Below are 19,291 nucleotides of genomic sequence, written 5' to 3' on the forward strand. Positions count from 1 at the left end.
TTGATTTTTCTATGTTCACTTTTTAGTCAACTTTCCAGCACTTTATGGCAGAAAGTAGACATAGAGATTACCTGATAAGTTTTTATGTGTCTAAGTTTGTTCGAACTCATATTTGATAAATTAGTGACTAAATAGGGTTTGATACCATCACAGACAAGCAGTGACGGATTCGGACATTTTAAATTGGGATACCATCACAAACAAAACAAGTATAGATACGCACAAAATCTAATCCGTCTTACTGAGTATAGTTTTTTTATTAGTAATACAGTCCCATGTAAAAACTAAACAAGTATAGATACGTACAAAATCTAATCCATCTTACGGAGTATAGTTTTTTTATTAGTAATCAGGGGCGGACGCAGAAATAAACATGAGTAGAGGCTAAATTTTCAAAATTTTATACAAAAATAAATTTTCATGTAATTTAAAATATTATTAGGGGCTTTTATATACCAATATGATCAAAATATGAATAAAATTTAAAATTTTATAATAGAAAAAAAATTTAAAATTGGATTCATTAGGGGCTAAAGCCCTCCCTCTTTACGTGTGGGTCCGCCATTGTTAGTAATACAGTCTCATGTAAAATTTTACCACTTTATGTTTTTCTCCAAATCTGTTAATGTCAAAATATCACACAGATCCTACTCCTACCAGACCAAATTGTAAAGTGTTCACATTCATGTTCCATGCCTTTATTTCTCCACATCATTCAACTATACATCAATTTTTTATGATCTTCCTATTGAAAACTATGAAACTTTTTGTCCGTAATTTCATTAATTTTTTTGTGGCGGAGATTAATGTATTTTTATTATTAGTTTTGATACTATCATACATCATTAAATCAATGCACAAGATCATACAACCACGAATATCAATACAGTGTATAAAAAATGTTAATGAGAGAAATTAATAAAAAGTTAGTTATAACGGACTTTTAAAAAATATCTTAAAACTTTAAATGATTTATAACTATCTCAATTTAAATTATTTTTTCTCACAACATATATCAAATTAAAAATAATTTTATAAGAATTCCAATGAGATCTTACATGCATATGTTCCGATGTCAAAATCTAAAAAAAAATTCCAAATTTTCATATTTTTCGTCAAACAACTAATATCAACATAGACAACATAATATGTCAACCTAATGTGTACAATGTCAATATTAAATTGTGTTGACATATTCAATGCGTTATGTTGATATCTTTAATACACTATATTGACATTGCAACTCAAAACCCTAAATGTGATAGTTAATCTTATTTTTTCAATATTAAAATATAAAAAATGAAATTACACATGATAAATTAGATCTCTTAATTCCTATGGTCTTAAATTAGTTGTAGTTAGCAACTAAGGGTGAGTTAGCAATTGATACGCCCCTATATATGGTGAGTGTATGCTAAAATATTAATTAAGTGGCGTGGTTCATGGTTCAAGTTCACGTAGGGGAAACGTACTTAGAATATATTGACCGATCGAGTTTAATATACTAGTAGTATTTTTGTAACAAATTAAAAGATTTGAAAGTATTATAAAAGCAGTTTAAATCTTTTTATTAATACGTCAACGAGATGCGGGCCATGTAATGCAATTGATGATGTAGAATATTAATAAATCATATACTACTATTATTAAATCATTTTCAACACACGACAAAGAGATACTCCACAAAGTTGCAAAATCTAAAAAACGTGGCAAGCAGAGCGAGAGAACCACGATTTCATCCTTCAAAAGCCATAAAAGAAAACCGATTTAATCCATCAAAGAGAATCAAACTTATTAACAAGTTGCTGGTAGCGATTATGCAACCACGGCGTTTCGTTTCGATGCTAGCTGAAATAAGCATGTGTTCTGTTCTTGCTGTCGAAAAATGCATGTACATAAGTAGTAAACTATACATTTGAAGGCCAATTAATATTTTATAAAATCGTTTTTAGTTCTTACTAATCTGATGCATATGGAGACTAATTGTTTGAGACAAAGAAAAATAGATGCAAGATATTGTATCAGAAATGAAGAAAAAAAATGTTGAAATGATTAATAAAAACTAAAAAGTAAAATGGTTAAAACATACACACCTGATTTTAAGTTAGGTTAATCTGTTAATGTATTGTACGACTTACTAAATACGGAGTTTTTCTATTCCCACTATAAACGATTCACTCTCCTAGTTAGGACGTCATATCTTAAATGAGTCATTTCCTTTTTAGCAAAAAATAATACTCCCTATGTCCCCCTATATGCGTTACACTTTGATCAGACACGAGTTTTTGGTCCAATAATTGACACGTTGTCATGTTTATATATGGAATTATTTCAACAATATATATCACTACATAAATGGAGCAGGGGCGGACGCAAAAAATTTTGATTGTAGGGGCTTCACTATACTATCTCCATCTTTTAAAAATAGAAACTATTTCTATTTTGGTTCGACACTTAAAATTAGAAAGTTTCTATTTAAAGAAATTTTATTTTTCTCTAATGAAATAGAATTCATTCTCCACTAAGAATACTTCAATCGCTTTTTCTTTTTTATCTTTTCTTTTCTTTAATAATTGTTCAATAAAACATGTGCGGTTTCAAAAATTTCAATTTTTCACGAAAGTAGTATGCACTCCTATATAAATTTAGTTACAATTTTATACTTCATCCGTCCAATAAATATGAAACATTTGCTTTTCACCACGAGATTTTATGTAGTGTTGTTTTTTGAGTTAAAGAAGAGAGAGTAAAGTAAGAGAGAGGAAAAAGTAGAGATAAATTTATTTCTATTTTAGGAAACGTTTCATTTTGAAATGGGACAACCCAAAAAGAAAAACGTTTCATTTTTAATGGGATAGAGGGAGTACATAAAACTAGTTCAATACATAAATCAAAATGTTACCATAAAGTAGTAGGTAAAATTAATTCCATATAATAAATCACAATATCCTATATAAATTTAGTTACAATTTTAATGCACATTTTTTCATATTTTCATTAACTAATTTCACATACTAATTATTTACTAATTTCACATAAGTACACATGAAAAATTATGAAAACTAAAAAAAAACTTTCATAATTTAATCGACAATCATTTAGTTAAAACTAAGTAATCAATTTAAAATTTTATGCCCATTAAACAAAAATCTAAATTAACAAATCACATTTTACTCTCTTTAACTAAATTAACACAGGACATTTATTTCTCCATTATTAACCAAAGCCACATTTAAAAAGTACGGCACAACAACTCCCGAGATAATAAAGAAACCTTTTATTATAATAATATTATATTAATTTGATTAGAATTGTTATTTTTTTTCCTCTGCAACTTTTTGTTCCCATGTTATTTCAACCCTCCCCATCATCTAATTTTCAAAGATTCAGTCTTCAACATCATTAATTTGGTGAGGACTGGTGATGGTTATCGAAAATTTTGAAAATTTTCAAAGTAGAAAAAATGGTAGAATTTTTTTTGGGCAAGGGCTTAAGCCCTCCCCCACCTCTTACTGGGTCCGCCCCTGAAAAGGAGGAGGTGCTCGCAACATCCAAGTGTGCTCGCTATAACGCTCGTCGCAAAGTTGTGAGCAGCTATATTGTGATCGCAATTTAGTGAGCACCTCCATTGTGTTCGGAATTGCGCGAGCACCTATATATACTGTGAATAACCAAAGTTAGTTCCATTATTATTTATAAAAAGAATAATTTGACTTAAAAAATATAAAAACTTTGATTGGGTAATAATGAATAATGACGTGTTTTGCTGATATGTGTTGTGCACACTACCTATGGCTCAATGGAGTGTTGAACATTCCGCTACTAAGAGCATCCGCAGCGGTGGCGAAAGACGCCACCGCCGTCCGCGCCGTTGGCAAGGCGCAGGACCGCCGCCGCTGCAGCCGCGCCGCTGGCACGGCGCTGCTCGATGTATCGAGCACGTCCGTGCCAGCGGACGCACACGTGGCGCGCTCCCATTCGTCAACGGCATAGCCGTTGTGTTTAAACTTTTTTTTATTTTTTTTTTAAAAATCGGTATTTAATTATAAATAATGATAAAAAATAAAAAAAAAAATATTTTCCAAATCCCAAAAATATGGCCGTTTTTTTCCCGTTTTTCTGAATTTTTTTGATTTTTTTTTTATTTTTTTTTCCCCAAAATCATCTATAAATACACACATTCATCATCCATTTATCACATCAAATCATCTCTCATTCATCTCTCATTCATAATTCTCATACAAACTATCAACACATTCATCCCCCACTCAAAATCTCAAATGGATTTCACCCATATTATGGCGGAAGCGGAACGCGAAGAACAAGAATACTACGAACAACATCGTGCCGCTTACGAAGCATATGTCGCGGCGAATACCCCTGCTCCTCCTCCTCAACGAACCAGATCAAATCGACGGTACATCCATCGTGACCGGGAGGGAGCCCACGAAAGGCTCGTTGCCGACTACTTTGCCGACCAGCCGCGGTTTCCGGCAGATTACTTCAGGCGCCGTTTTCGCATGTCAAAGCGCTTGTTCATGCGAATTGTCAACACATTGTCCGCACGTGTTGAATGGTGTAGCACCGGCGATCGACTTCACCATCAACGGAAATATATACCGCATGGGTTACTATCTCGCCGATGGTATCTACCCAAGGTGGTCGACGTTCGTGAAGACGCTCCACAACCCGCACGACCCGAGACGGGTTCTTTTTGCGCAGCGTCAAGAGTCAGCGCGGAAAGATGTCGAAAGAGCCTTCGGGGTCCTTCAAGCTCGATTCAACATTGTGAAGGCCCCGGCTCGGCTGTGGTACGTGAATAATATCGCCGACATCATGTTCACGTGTATTATATTACACAACATGATTATAGCCGACGAAGGGCCGAGGGCGGCTAGCTTCTACGACGAGGACGAAGCCGGAAGCTCAACAGCGAGGTCTCCCCTACGCCGAGGCGAGCATACGACGGTTGGCCAGAGGATCGAGACAAGACACACAATGCGCGATACTCGAATCCACAATCAACTACAAGAAGACCTAATCAACCACATGTGGGCGAAATTCGGCAACGAGTAGTGTCATTTTTAATTTTTAGGATTTTAATTATGTAATTTTTAATTTTTAGGATTTTAATTATGTAATTTTTAATTTTATTTGTCATTTGTAATATTTATTGTGGGTTTTAAATGAATTTTAATATTATGGAAATGTTTTTGTGTAATTGAATTTTATATTAATTGTGCTCGTCCTTGCGGAAGAGCACAGTTGTGGGTGTTGTGCTCTTGCCAGAGAGCAGGCATGAATAGTACCGCCCGGGCCCACAACCGTGCCGCTGGCAAGAGCACGGTTGTGGATGCTCTAATGCCGTACTCCATAGGCAATTCTGCCTGATTTTTTGGGCCAATTCTGCCTGATTTTTTTGGGCCAATGTTATTTTTACCTTCTCTTCAATTTTATCAATGAAATAGCCCAATCCATATTTCCTAATAACTCATTTTAGGCCAGTCCATATTTCTTAGTCATACTCTTTTATTCGATATTTTTTTGTTATTTTATTTCATTTATTGGGTTGTAAATAAATAGTAGTAGTAGTAGAAATTAATTTAGTTTTTGGTTTAATTTATTTAGACAAAAATTAATTTGGTATTGGGATTTAATTTATTGAGACAAAACTTAAGTATTGGGGTTTACTTATGTTACATGTGTATTAAATACTTTTATAGAAATTAATCACGATTATCTACTTAAATTTTTATGCATTTATTTAACTATATTTCTACCATTTTTTTTTACTTTTGAAAAGATTTTAAGTTTCTATATGTTATTTTTCGTATATTTCCTTCTTTTGAAAAGTTCGTGCACAAGGAGTACTACTGAGTACTACTTCCTCCGTCCGTGAATAAGAGTCATGTTTTTCCATTTTAGTCCACCCGCGAATAAGAGTCTCAGTTCACTTTTAGCATAAATGGTAATAGGGTCTCACCTTCCACTAATTCACTCCACTAACATTTCATTTAAAACTAATATATTATAAGTGAAACTTTTATTCAACTAACTCTTTCTTATCCACTTTTCTTGCATTTTTTAAAACTCGTGCCGCCAAGAAATGAGAATCTTGATGGCTGACGGAGGGAGTATAAATTTTCATAAAAAAATAGTACTAACAATATTTATTGTTCCCTTGCATCCCACACCACTGAATTCGTGGATCAATGTAGAACATATAAATAATTGTGTCTCAAATCGTGAACGCCGATTCTGGTTCGCATATAGTAACTGACTATTCGAAAGTCGAAACCACCAATTTTGGTCGCTTTATGGTTAAGTAGAAACTAGAAACTTTACTCTATGAAGACTCAAAATGGGACGTATGATGCTATGTTAATTTGAAGCCCAATTTAATATTTCGTGTTGATATATGTACTTTAAATAGTGATAGTCTATTTAATTTAAGATTATATATTTCTGATCAAATGAATAATAGCCCATGTTTGTTACTACTTTACCTTATCATAGTAAATTAAGTAGTGGATATCAAACGTATTTTAAAATAGTAGGGCATTTAAGAGTATCATTCTAAGCAAATGAATAATTCATCATATTTTAATCGGCACAAAAACTTACGTATATAATTAAGGAATTGAGTGTGCGAGTCGACCTAAAAGTAAAGTCATTGTTATCTGAGATTAAAAATCTTAAGTTCAATCCATCGTGATACGCTTTTTAAATTTATGTCTATTTGCCCATAGAAAAAAAAATGTGTGCATATGACATATCTATAAAGAAATGGTCAATATATTTTTAAAATAAAATATGCAAATATAAATTGCAAACAAATTTACTCGGACACTACAAAAAAATAGTAAATGAATTTAGTGCATTCGTGATCGTTCCAAGAAAAAAAGACAAATATCTATATTTGAATTATAACGAGGAAATACAAGTATAACATATTAAAATGTCAGCTATGTTCATATCATATGTATTCTTCTCTACTATCCAACAACTTCACAAATTGCTGCTTCATAGCAACTTTATAAATTAAAAAAAAAATCAAGCTTCTTATTTAACATAATAAAAGAAAGTATGTAATGGTCCAAGCATATAACTGAATCAAATTGGTACTTTGTTGCATAATTACAAGAAGAGTTTCATAATTGACAATAAAATAATTGATACCCTACTAGTATTTACTAAATTATAATCAGTCTTTAAGGGCATATATATTTATCATTGATGATTGTGCAAATTTGTTTGATGAAAACTCATCTTAGTGAACATTTTTAGATGTATGTTAGATCATTTTGTCTTTAAAAATATGATTGACCTCGTCTCCAAATATATCATAATTATTTATATTTTAAATCTTAAAATTCCGAACATATCCTCAAATATTTATATCTCTCATATTTTGTCCCTCTTTTGGACAAGTTGGTGAATCGTTACAAATTTTAGGGTAAATGATCAATTTTCTCATTTTGTGTAGCGTTTATGTGAAAAATGTCATATAGTTTATGTAATTGCCATTTAGTATTCGTCATTTCATTTTTTAAAATAATAATGATTGTACAAAATTTTTAATGATTAGAATATCATGAGAAAATAAAAATTATACGACGATTACTCAAAATTATATACGCCTTAATTGATGTGAGGTTTTAGTTATCACGTCGATATTTTGATTGATTGTTTGAATTTTTTCCATAATAATAGTACTACTACTTTTATTTCCAAATTAAAATGAAAAATATTTAATACCTCCATTAAATGTATTAGTCATATTTGTTTTTCTGCACTCGTTTTATAAAAATGATACTCATTCCGTCCCACAAGAATATGCACTCTTTCCTTTTTAGTGTGTCCCACAAGAATATGCATTTTCTAATTTTGGAAACTATTTTATCTATAATGAGGTGTGACCCATTTCCCACCAACTATACCTTAATTACCCTTTCTCTCTACCTCTCTGCTACTTCACCAATTTCGCATTAAAACTCGTGCCGAACTCAAAGTGTATATTCTTTGGGAACGAAAGGAGTAATAAATAGTTAAAGTAGAGAAATAGTAAAGTATGAGAAATAATAATGTAGAGAAGATACAGAAAAGCAAATGTGACTCCTAATGCGAGACAGAGGTAGTATCATTTTCTATTTTTCGTTCGTCGCCAGTAAATGTCTCATTTCACTTTTACTATTTGGTAAGTGGACCTACATTCCAATAACTCATTTCACTCATATTTTATTATAAAATCAATATATAAAAGTAAGTCTCACATTTCAATATCTTTTTTTACCTAATTTATTTATAAAATCAAACAATTTTAATTTTTTAGAACTCGTGCCGGTAATAAAATGAGAGATTTATTCATGGACTAGGGTTGAACGGAGCAGTAAAGTTTCCGATAACATAATTAATGGGAAACAAAAAATGAAATGCTCTTCAGAGCATCCACAACGGTGGCGTCCGTCACCACGGCCGTCCGCGCCGCTGGCACGGACGCTACCCGCCGCCGCTGCTCGATGCATCGAGCAGCGCCGTGCCAGCGAGCAGCTGACGTGGCACGCTGGGATTCGTTAACTGCATAGCCGTTGTGTTTAAAAAAAATTTTAATTAAAAAATCGATTTTTAATTAAAAAACCGATAAAAAATAAAAAAAATCACTTCCCAAAAAAATATATCCGTTTATAACCGTTTTTTTCCACTTTTTAATTTTTTTTTCATTTTTTTACCCCAAAAATACACACTTTCATCTATAAATACCCCCAATTTCACTTCCAAAAATTCACATCAAACTACACAATTCTCATCTTCATTCTCTCATATCCATTTTCATCTTCAATCTCTCATATCCATTTTCATCTTCATTCTCTCATACCCTACAACATCACTATGTCCGGCCAAGACGATAACCCTACGGGCTCCCACGGTTGGAACCCCGAATGGTTCGGTTCACAACCGTTTCCTAGTCTGGAAATAGACTATTCGGCCTCTCCTCTCACCCAAGATTCGGGCGTTCCGGGTGGCTATCGGCCATACCCGGTCGACGAGCAAGGTGCCTCCGATGGGCGATACGGGTGGACACCGGAGCCTAGGCCTCCCGTCCCTTCCCAAACTGCGACTCCTCCATCTCGCGCCGGTGTCCGCACACCGTACTCACCGGCGGAGATGGATAGATTGTTCAAGGCGTACTTGGAAATCTCCGAAGATGCGGTGGTTGGCACGAACCAATCCGGCGATCACTTTTGGTGGCGCGTCTCTCGGCGGTACAATGCAAACCGGCCGCCGGGAACGATCGAGCGCAACGAGAGTATGGTGCGCAACTGCATCGGCCGAGCCAACGACGAAATTGGCAAGTTCAATGGCTATTTCCTCCAGGAGTCACGGAATGCTGGGAGCGGCCGGAGCGAGGTCGACATCATCACTGCGGCGCTGAGCACCTACCAATCCATGAACGGTAAGTCGTTCAAGTACCTAAATGTTTGGCAGGAAACGAGGACGCACCCGAAGTATCTGGGAGGCGTAACATCCTCCTCTAGCGGCTCCTCCAAACGGTCACGGTCGGCATCCCTATCCGACGCCGGCGAAGAAGTGGCTAGCCAACTCGCCGAAGCTAACTTGGGTAGCCCTGACGCCGGACCAAGCGGTTCCCCGACGCCGACCGCAAGGAAGGAAGAAGGCGGCGGCCGAACGCCGTCGCGCCGCGACTCCATCTGCCCCCGCCCCCGAACCCGCACCTTATGTTCCACCTTCACCCCCGAACAACTCGTTGTGGGCCCTTTTGCCCAACTCAATATGGCCGATAGGTCAACTATGACCCCCACGCAACTTCAAACGCACGAGGACATGATATTGGGTCTCAAAAAATAATTGGGGTTGGTGCCGCCGGATGCGTAGTCTTACTCGGGTAATATTAACCAATAATCATGTAATTTTTAATTTTTAGGAGTTTAATTATGTAATTTTTAATTTTTAGTTTTTTAATTATGTAATTTTTAATTTTTATGATTTTAATTATGTAATTTTAATTTTTAGGATTTTAATTATGTCTTTTTTATTTTATTTGTAATTTGTAATATTTATTGTGGTTTTTTAATGAATTTTAGTATTATGGAAATGTTTTTGTGTAATTGAATTTTAAATTAATTGTGTTCGTCCTTGCGGAAAAGCACAGCTATGGGTGTTGTGCTCTTGCCAGAGAAAAGACAGAAAAAATGGGGTCGGGCTCACAACCATACCGCTGGCAAGAGCACGGTTGTGGATGCTCTTAATTGCGTGATGGTGGAACAGCGTGCAGTGACCTGCCCAAGACGCAACTCCCCCACTACCCAATCAAATTTCACCACATGTCTTATCCTCATTGGTTTTCCCACCTCCTTCCCGTTATTTTTGATATCTACACGCATTTAGAAAAGAAGGTAGACTCGACCGATTTTGCCATGGCTTTACGCTTTCCTCTCCTTTTTCTCTCCTCTCTCCTCATCGTTGTGTCGTGTTGTTATTCCGCCGCTGTCGACAGCGGCAATTTGGATAGCAACGATCCCCTGATCCGTCAAGTGGTGGACCACGGCGACGGCGCTGTCGCTGGCGATAACGAGTTGCTGAACGCCGACCACCATTTCACTATATTTAAGAGTAAATTCAGCAAGTCGTACGCTTCGCAAGAGGAGCACGATCACAGGTTCTCGGTATTCAAGGCTAACCTCCGCCGCGCTAGCCGGCACCAGAAGCTCGATCCTTCAGCCGTTCACGGCGTTACGCAGTTCTCCGATCTCACGCCGCGTGAGTTCCGGAACAGATTCCTCGGAATCAACAGGAGGCTCCGCCTACCGTCCGACGCTCAAGAGGCGCCGGTTTTGCCTACCAATTATTTGCCTAAGGACTTCGATTGGAGAGATCACGGTGCTGTTACAGCGGTGAAGAATCAGGTATGTACCAAATTAGGTTTTCGTTTGCACTTTCTGATTTTTTTTCGAGTTTCGGATGTTGAGCAATCTGTTACGAGCTCGTCGAACTCACGAGTCTCAGAGGCAGCAACCGACGTCGAGGAGGCCGAGCCACCTATAACTCGGCCAGTAGGTCGACAACATCATCGCGGGGATTAAGTCACGACCAAGGAGGGAGATCAAGAAACCTGGGCGCTACAAAGACTACGTCTCCAAGTAGCGACCCAGATGCTCGACGAAAGGCGTGAATGAAGTGCTAGAGACCTTTTTTTATTTATTTCCTTTACGTATTTCTTTGTTTATTTATTTCTGCAATTCAAATTGTTATTGGGTCGAGCATGTTATAAGCTCCGTCGGGTTTTCTTTGTTGGTTCTTTCCCGACGTATAGGATTAGGTCGAACCAACCCTAGGGTTTTAGTATTTAAATAGGGCTTTCACTAATTCCGTCTCAATCAATGAAGAATTATTTTGCCCTCATAACTTGCGCAATACTCAATCGAACCTTCATCGCTGCCGACGGAGAGAATACCTCCGCGCCAGCCTCGTGATTCAGCCGCCGACCCCAACGATCGGGGCGCCGGATTTGGTGTGTTGTGTACGTTAAAGACAAGTTGTTCTTCGTTAAGAGTTGGCCTCTTAACAAACTGGTGCTTTCACATGGAACTCATGGATACAGTGGAGGAAGTACAGAGATCTCCGCCGGTTCTGACTGGGGGGAACGCACAGGAACTGGTGCGCGGTTCAACACGACGGCCACCGTTGGGAATTCGCCGTGACGGAGGAGAATCTTCCCGCCCACCGCCTAGGGGGGATCCGTCTGCAGCGGGTCGCCAGGGGAATGGTTCAGGTGGGGTTGACCCGATCACCCAGGGTTTCGATCGGATCATGGCACGTTTTGATCAATTGGAGGTTAGGGTGGATAATCTGGAGTTGCCACGATCCAGGGATATAGATTTCGCGGAGGAGGAATTGGATGGGGATGATCGGGAATACGCAGAATATAGAGAGTTCGATGGGGGACAACGAGTACCGAATCCTCGTCAACGCCAATTAGGGTTCGGTGACAGGAGAGGCGGAAGGGGAGGCCGCCGGGGCAGCCTCACCCGTCGGGATGAGGCATGGAGAAGGGTCGATTGGCGACATGATGGGGCGTTCGACGATAGAGTCGTCCCATATCAGCCTCGGATATCCAGTTGGGATCCACCGGGGGCACGTCAACGGGGAGGGCATGATCAGCGACGTCGCACGTCATGTTGGGACCCCCCATTTGCCAGGGAAAGGGCCCAGTACACGTATGGTCAGGAGGCGCATCAGGGAGTAAAGATGCGCGCACCTCATTTCGATGGATCAGACGCCTCAAATTGGATTTCGAGAGTCGAGTATTATTTCGATCATATAATGATGCCAGAGGAGGATCGTCTGCACTACGCGGTGATGCTCTTTGACCCTCCGGCTGCGGAATGGATATTTAACTACAGAAATAACAACTGCTTTGTCACGTGGCCCGACTTTCTAGAGGATGTCCGCCACCGGTTTGATCCGCAGAGCTTCAGGAATTATATTGGCCCCTTGGCCAAGTTGGTGCAAACAGGAACGGTAGCAGAATGTCACGACACATTTGAGAAATATCTGAATCGGGTGGAAGGGGTACCCGATTATATATTGCTTCCCGTGTTTATTGAAGGTCTTAAAATGCCCATTCAGGAGAAGGTGGAGTTACAGCAGCCACAATCCTTGGCCGAAGCGATGGCGCTAGCCTTGCGATTAGCTGCGAATCAGGACCACAGATATCAACAGACGTCGTCTTCGCAGAGACGTCAATGGCCGGCGAAGGACACCCGTCAACCACTGCCCCCACCCGCACAGGCAGCCGGTTCGACCCTGGTGCCGAAACCGAGTCAGCCAAGTCTGGAGCCAGAGCGCCCTCGGGTGACGCCGATCCGGGTATCGAATGCAGAGAAGTCGGAACGTTCGAGAAAAGGGCTGTGTTGGCACTGCCCGGAGAAATATACGTCGGGCCATGTGTGTGCGGCACGAATACTGTGTTATGTTGGTGACGCTGAATGGGAGGCCAGCGATCAGGCCATGGACGAACAGCCGCACGAGGAAGAATTGATTACGGAGGATATTTCACACCTCCATTCACTTACCGGGGGAAATCGCTCTATCCCCTTCCAGGTCGTGGGAGATATAGGCGTTACCAAGGTGCGTATTTTGATAGACACAGGGAGTACTCATAATATCCTCCACTCTCGGTTCGCGGAGAGCCTGCAGCTCCAACTATCGCGTATTCGCCCTTTCCGGGTGTATGTAGGAAACGGTGCGTCACTCATTTGTTCCCACATTTCTAGGAGAACCAAGCTGGCGATACAAGGTACTGATTTTTTGACGGATTTACACATTCTCGATGTACATGGATGGGATGTGATACTCGGCATGGATTGGCTGGAGTCGTTGGGTCGTATATCTGCTGACTTTGTAGGTAAGACTTTGGAGTTCCAGAGAGGTGGGGTATCGGTGTTGATACAAGGAAGCAGACCCGGACCACAGCAGATCTCGCTGCATTCTCTGGCGATGTTAGCGACGTGCTCTACGTCTCATGAATTTTATGAAATCATCGCTTTAGAGCCGGAAGAGACCACATCGCCCGCTCCAGCTCGGGACGCCGAATTCCCGGGGGACCTGCCAGATGATTTTCGGCGTGTGCTTGAGGCTCATAAGGCCGTATTTGATATACCCTGCAGCATGCCCCCGGCCCGACCTTTTGACCACAGAATACATCTGCTGCCGGGTTCTAAACCGGTCAATGTTCGACCGTATCGCTACCCGTACTTCCAGAAAAATGAAATCGAACGTCAAGTTAAGGAGATGCTAGCTCAAGGCATTATCCAACACAGCCAGAGCCCTTTCTCCTCACCAGTCCTCATTCGAAAAAAGGATGGAACTTTCCGTTTTTGCATAGATTACCGTGCTTTGAACATGGCGACGGTACCCGACCAGTTTCCTATTCCGACTGCGGATGAATTATTTGATGAATTGGGAAAGGCGAAATTCTTCACCAAGCTCGATCTACGTTCGGGATACCACCAGATTCGTATGCACGAGTCCGATATATTTAAAACTGCCTTTCGGACTCACGACGGTCACTTTGAATTCTTGGTTATGCCATTCGGTCTTACAAACGCCCCGTCAACTTTTCAAGCAGCAATGAACAACATTTTCCAACCGTTTCTGCGACGAAGTGTGATTGTATTTTTTGATGATATTTTGGTGTACAGCCCCACTTTGGAGTCTCACTGCGAACATCTGTCCGAGGTACTATCGCTCCTTAGCACAAATCAATTTTTTGTGAAATTATCCAAATGCTCGTTTTGCTGCACCACTGTTGAGTACTTGGGACATTTAATTGCAGATGAAACATTAAAGGCAGACCATAAAAAAATTGAAGCAATGACAGCGTGGCCCAGTCCCAAGAATGTTAAACAGCTCCGGGGGTTCTTGGGCCTAACCGGATACTACAGACGATTTGTAGCCAATTACGCTGTTATCGCAGCACCGCTGACGGATTTACTTAAGAAAGAATCCTTTGTATGGACCCAAGCCGCAACCGAGGCTTTCTTGGCGTTGAAATCAGCAATGTCGTCGACTCCAGTCCTCCGTCTCCCGGATTTTTCAAAAACTTTTTATGTGGATACGGATGCTTCGGACACGGGGATAGGAGCAGTGTTAATGCAAGAGGGCCATCCCATCGCGTATTTCAGTCGCAAGTTGGGACCGCGCCGCAGAGTCGCCTCTACTTACCATAAAGAGTTTTACGCAATTGTGGAGGCTGTTCAAAAATGGCGACAGTATTTGCTAGGACGGGAATTTGTAATCCGAAGCGACCAGAAGAGCTTGAAAGAATTGTTGCAACAGGTGGTTCAAACTCCGGACCAACAACTATATGTTCGAAAGTTGATGGGATATAACTTCCGTATAGAGTACAAAAAGGGCGCATTGAATAGAGCAGCCGATGCTCTGTCCAGAAGGGAGGACGAGGATCCTACGCATATGCCGCAGGAAATTGACGCCAATGCAGACCCAGATCAGGCGGCCCAGGCGGCGGACGCCGCATGTCTAGCCACTGTCGCCCAACCGATACCGACGCTGCTCGATCACTTAAGGAGGGAAACGGCATCCCAACCTGAATTGGTGGAGCTCACATCACAGATTAAATCGGGAACAGCTCCCCCTCAGTTTGCCGTCGCGGATGGCTTGATTTATTTTAATAGACGGATCATGGTTGGCGAGGCATCAAAGTTGAAGAGGCTGCTCATGGAGGAACACCATTGTACGCCAATAGCGGGCCACCCCGGTCATGAGCGCACCTGGCGTTTATTGGCGGCGGGGTTCTATTGGCCGAAAATGAGAAAGGACGTTCGGAAGTTTGTCGACTCATGTGCGGTATGCCAATCAACTAAGTACTCGACACAACGGCCGGCGGGCCTCTTACAACCCTTACCAGTTCCGTCTCAAGTGTGGGACGATGTATCCATGGATTTCATCACGGGTCTTCCACAGTCACGAGGGTACACCACTATTATGGTGGTGATTGATAGACTATCCAAGTATGCTCACTTCGCGGCCTTGCCCACTCGTTTTGACGCATTGCGGGTGGCCCACCTATTCGTGAATACGGTTGTCCGCCACCACGGTTTCCCTAAAACATTGGTGTCGGACAGGGATTCCGTGTTTCTCAACGCGGTATGGGAGGAAATACTACGCCTCAGTGGAACCAAATTACATTTTACCACGGCATATCACCCTCAGTCGGATGGCCAAACGGAGAGTCGTAACAAAGGTCTGGAACAGTATCTCAGGGCTTTTACATCGGACAAGCCTTCAACATGGTCGAACTTCCTTCCGTGGGCCGAACTGGCGCTGAACTGCTTCCATCACGCGGGGTTGGGCACCTCGCCGTTTAGAGCATTGTATGGCCGAGAACCTCCGTTGCTAGTGGCGGCGGTTCCGTCAGCAAAAACACCACCGAGCGAAGCTGATTTAATCAAGGAGAGGGGCGAGCTCCTCGTGGAGTTGCGCAAAAACCTGACTAGTTCACAACAGCGAATGACGGCATCGGCGAACAAGCACCGGCGCCACATCGAGTTTGAAGTGGGTGATTTTGTGTGGCTGAAACTACAACCGTATCGGCAACACTCTGTGGCAAAACCGCTCTCGGCAAAGCTAGCTAAGCGATTTTACGGTCCGTTTGAAGTAGTGCAGAGGATTGGACCGGTAGCTTATAAGCTGAGATTGCCAGAGGGAAGCCGCATTCATAACGTGTTCCATGTCAGCCTGCTGCGAGCATTCGTCAAGGACGACCCGGTCGTTCCCCTCCCGGAGACATTCATAGGGAATAGACCGATCGCCAAACCAGTGGCTATTGTGGATTCGAAGATAATGTGGCACAAAGGGGCGGCTGTAGAACATGTTTTAGTTCGTTGGTCGGATGGGACGGACTCTCCGTCTTGGGAACCGTTGGCTGAACTGATGAAGCAGTATCCTACCATCCCCCTTGAGGACAAGGAAGTTTCTAAGGAGGGGGGAGTTGTTACGAGCTCGTCGAACTCACGAGTCTCAGAGGCAGCAACCGACGTCGAGGAGGCCGAGCCACCTATAACTCGGCCTACTTCACCCACATCTATTGAAGAAGAGCCGTCGGCCAGTGGGGGATTGGGAGAGCAGCCTGAAGGAGCTGAGGAGGTCGACAACATCATCGCGGGGATTAAGTCACGACCAAGGAGGGAGATCAAGAAACCTGGGCGCTACAAAGACTACGTCTCCAAGTAGCGACCCAGATGCTCGACGAAAGGCGTGAATGAAGTGCTAGAGACCATTTTTTATTTATTTCCTTTACGTATTTCTTTGTTTATTTATTTCTGCAATTCAAATTGTTATTGGGTCGAGCATGTTATAAGCTCCGTCGGGTTTTCTTTGTTGGTTCTTTCCCGACGTATAGGATTAGGTCGAACCAACCCTAGGGTTTTAGTATTTAAATAGGGCTTTCACTAATTCCGTCTCAATCAATGAAGAATTATTTTGCCCTCATAACTTGCGCAATACTCAATCGAACCTTCATCGCTGCCGACGGAGAGAATACCTCCGCGCCAGCCTCGTGATTCAGCCGCCGACCCCAACGATCGGGGCGCCGGATTTGGTGTGTTGTGTATGTTAAAGACAAGCTGTTCTTCGTTAAGAGTTGGCCTCTTAACACAATCGTAGCCGAGCATGATGGAGATTTATCTCTAGATAGAAACTTTCTGTTCGATTTGAAGGATAAAGAGCACCGGGTGCAGATTTAGACAATGCTACAGTATCTTCTGAATTGCGTGCTCCTGGCTGTGTACTTCTTATCCAAAATCACATTCTCTAATTGATTCTCTAACCTTATGGAAGTCACTTTTTTTTGGTGATGATGAACTCTGTTAGTTTTTGGATGTGATGGTTTTTAGAGGCCTCGGTTTATGAGTGTTGTGGTTGTTCTAAATTCTGAGTGAATGTCTCCCAGGGTTCCTGTGGATCATGCTGGTCGTTTAGCACAACAGGAGCATTGGAGGGTGCCAACTACCTCGCAACAGGGAAGCTTGTGAGCCTCAGCGAACAGCAGCTTGTAGAATGTGATCATGAGGTTTGTTTTCCTTGCTTTTTTTGGTCGGATTTTTAATGATTTAGTTGCATTTGGTATGCCTGGTTGCTAGTATCCGTTTGAAGTCACAGTTACTGTAGTTTAAAATAATTTAGTGGACTAATCATGGTATGTTATGCTATTTGTTGAATATTTAAAGGTCTGGAAATATTAGATTAGCTGATCAGGCAAGATGCGTGCTACGTAGAGAATCCTTCATCAGTTTGTTCATTTTATTGTTGTATGATTATCTGAGGTTTATGTGTGGATAGTGTCTAGCAGGTCCCTTATGAATGGATCTGCTATGATTGCTTCTGAGTACTGTTTTAAAACCTTTGTTGTACTATTTCATACGTATAAGATTTGTTACCGGTAAGAAAAATCAGTTAGGAGTCTGATGGTGTTCAGTGGGTTCAGTTGACAAGTAATTTATTGGAAGAAGAATGCGGAATATTAGATTGGGACCACATAATTTGTTTCTGAAGCATAATAGTTAAATGTTTCTTTTTGAAGAGGCTATGTTATGACGCATCTAGTTTGGAATCTGCAGTGTGATCCAGAAGACAAAAATTCATGTGACTCAGGGTGCAACGGTGGATTGATGAACAGTGCTTTTGAATACACACTCAAAGCTGGTGGACTCATGAGAGAAGAAGACTATCCATACACTGGAACAGATCGTGGAACTTGCAAATTCGAAAAGAGCAAAGTTGTCGCAAAGGTTGCCAACTTCAGTGTAGTATCGCTTGATGAAGATCAAATCGCAGCAAATCTTGTAAAAAACGGTCCTCTTGCAGGTATCTATTCTCTACTATAGATGCAATTAGTATCAACTAGGTGCACTAATGTTTTCTGAGAGTGATATCATTTCTCCTTGGATGCAGTTGCTATCAATGCAGTTTTCATGCAGACTTATGTTGGAGGAGTGTCATGCCCATACATCTGCTCAAAGCGATTGGATCATGGGGTGCTGCTGGTTGGGTATGGTGAGGCTGGCTATGCTCCCATCCGGTTGAAGGAGAAACCATATTGGATTATAAAGAACTCTTGGGGAGAGAATTGGGGAGAGAATGGATACTACAAAATCTGCCGAGGCCACAATATTTGTGGGGTGGATTCCATGGTTTCAACTGTTGCAGCTGTGAGCAGCTCAAAGTAGGAGAGAGAGATGCATTGCTTCGAGGTACATTAAAGTTTCACCTCGTTCATGTACATAAAGAAGTGTGCTTCATCTGCATTTGTTTACCATTTGGGGAAAAGTACAACTCATTTTTTATAATTTTATAAATCAATCGTATGTTTATTTATAAACTATTGGTTGCAACTATGCATCGTGACTATTAATTTGTATGCTTTGAAATGTTGAAGTACACTGCCGTCCACTGTTGCGACATTTCGTTCGTGAAGCAGGGGAGCCGATTTACTCACCACATACAACGTTTATACATTAAATTCACAAAGAAAATAGAAAAGAATGCATAAGAAAATACTTGAAGTCTGGCTTTAAACCAATAAATAAATCGTTAGAACACGGAAATCAGGTGAAAAAAGCCTTGTGTTTTAGGGCTTGTCTGGTAGCCTTGAAATGGAGTGAAACCCCAATTCCAACATGCCTATTCCACCGTTTGGTACGCCGAACACCAAACGGCCAACTCGGGAATCATCCGCCGGGTTTCAGCCTTA

At 41.1% G+C, this 19,291-nt stretch overlaps 1 protein-coding gene across 1 annotated transcript; it reads left to right on the forward strand.

The window, feature by feature from the left end:
• The first annotated feature begins 10,408 nt into the window (after positions 1-10,408).
• LOC121747784 (cysteine protease RD19A-like) lies at positions 10,409-18,978 on the forward strand. Its single transcript, XM_042141895.1, has 4 exons — positions 10,409-10,925; positions 17,492-17,611; positions 18,159-18,405; positions 18,493-18,978. Exons 1-4 carry the CDS (start codon positions 10,437-10,439, stop codon positions 18,765-18,767), a joined length of 1,131 nt encoding a protein of 376 aa, XP_041997829.1. The 5' UTR covers positions 10,409-10,436; the 3' UTR covers positions 18,768-18,978.
• The last annotated feature ends 313 nt before the right edge of the window (positions 18,979-19,291 follow it).

This window comes from Salvia splendens, chromosome 9, assembly GCF_004379255.2.
Source record: "Salvia splendens isolate huo1 chromosome 9, SspV2, whole genome shotgun sequence".
In the NCBI taxonomy this organism is placed as follows: domain Eukaryota; kingdom Viridiplantae; phylum Streptophyta; class Magnoliopsida; order Lamiales; family Lamiaceae; genus Salvia; species Salvia splendens.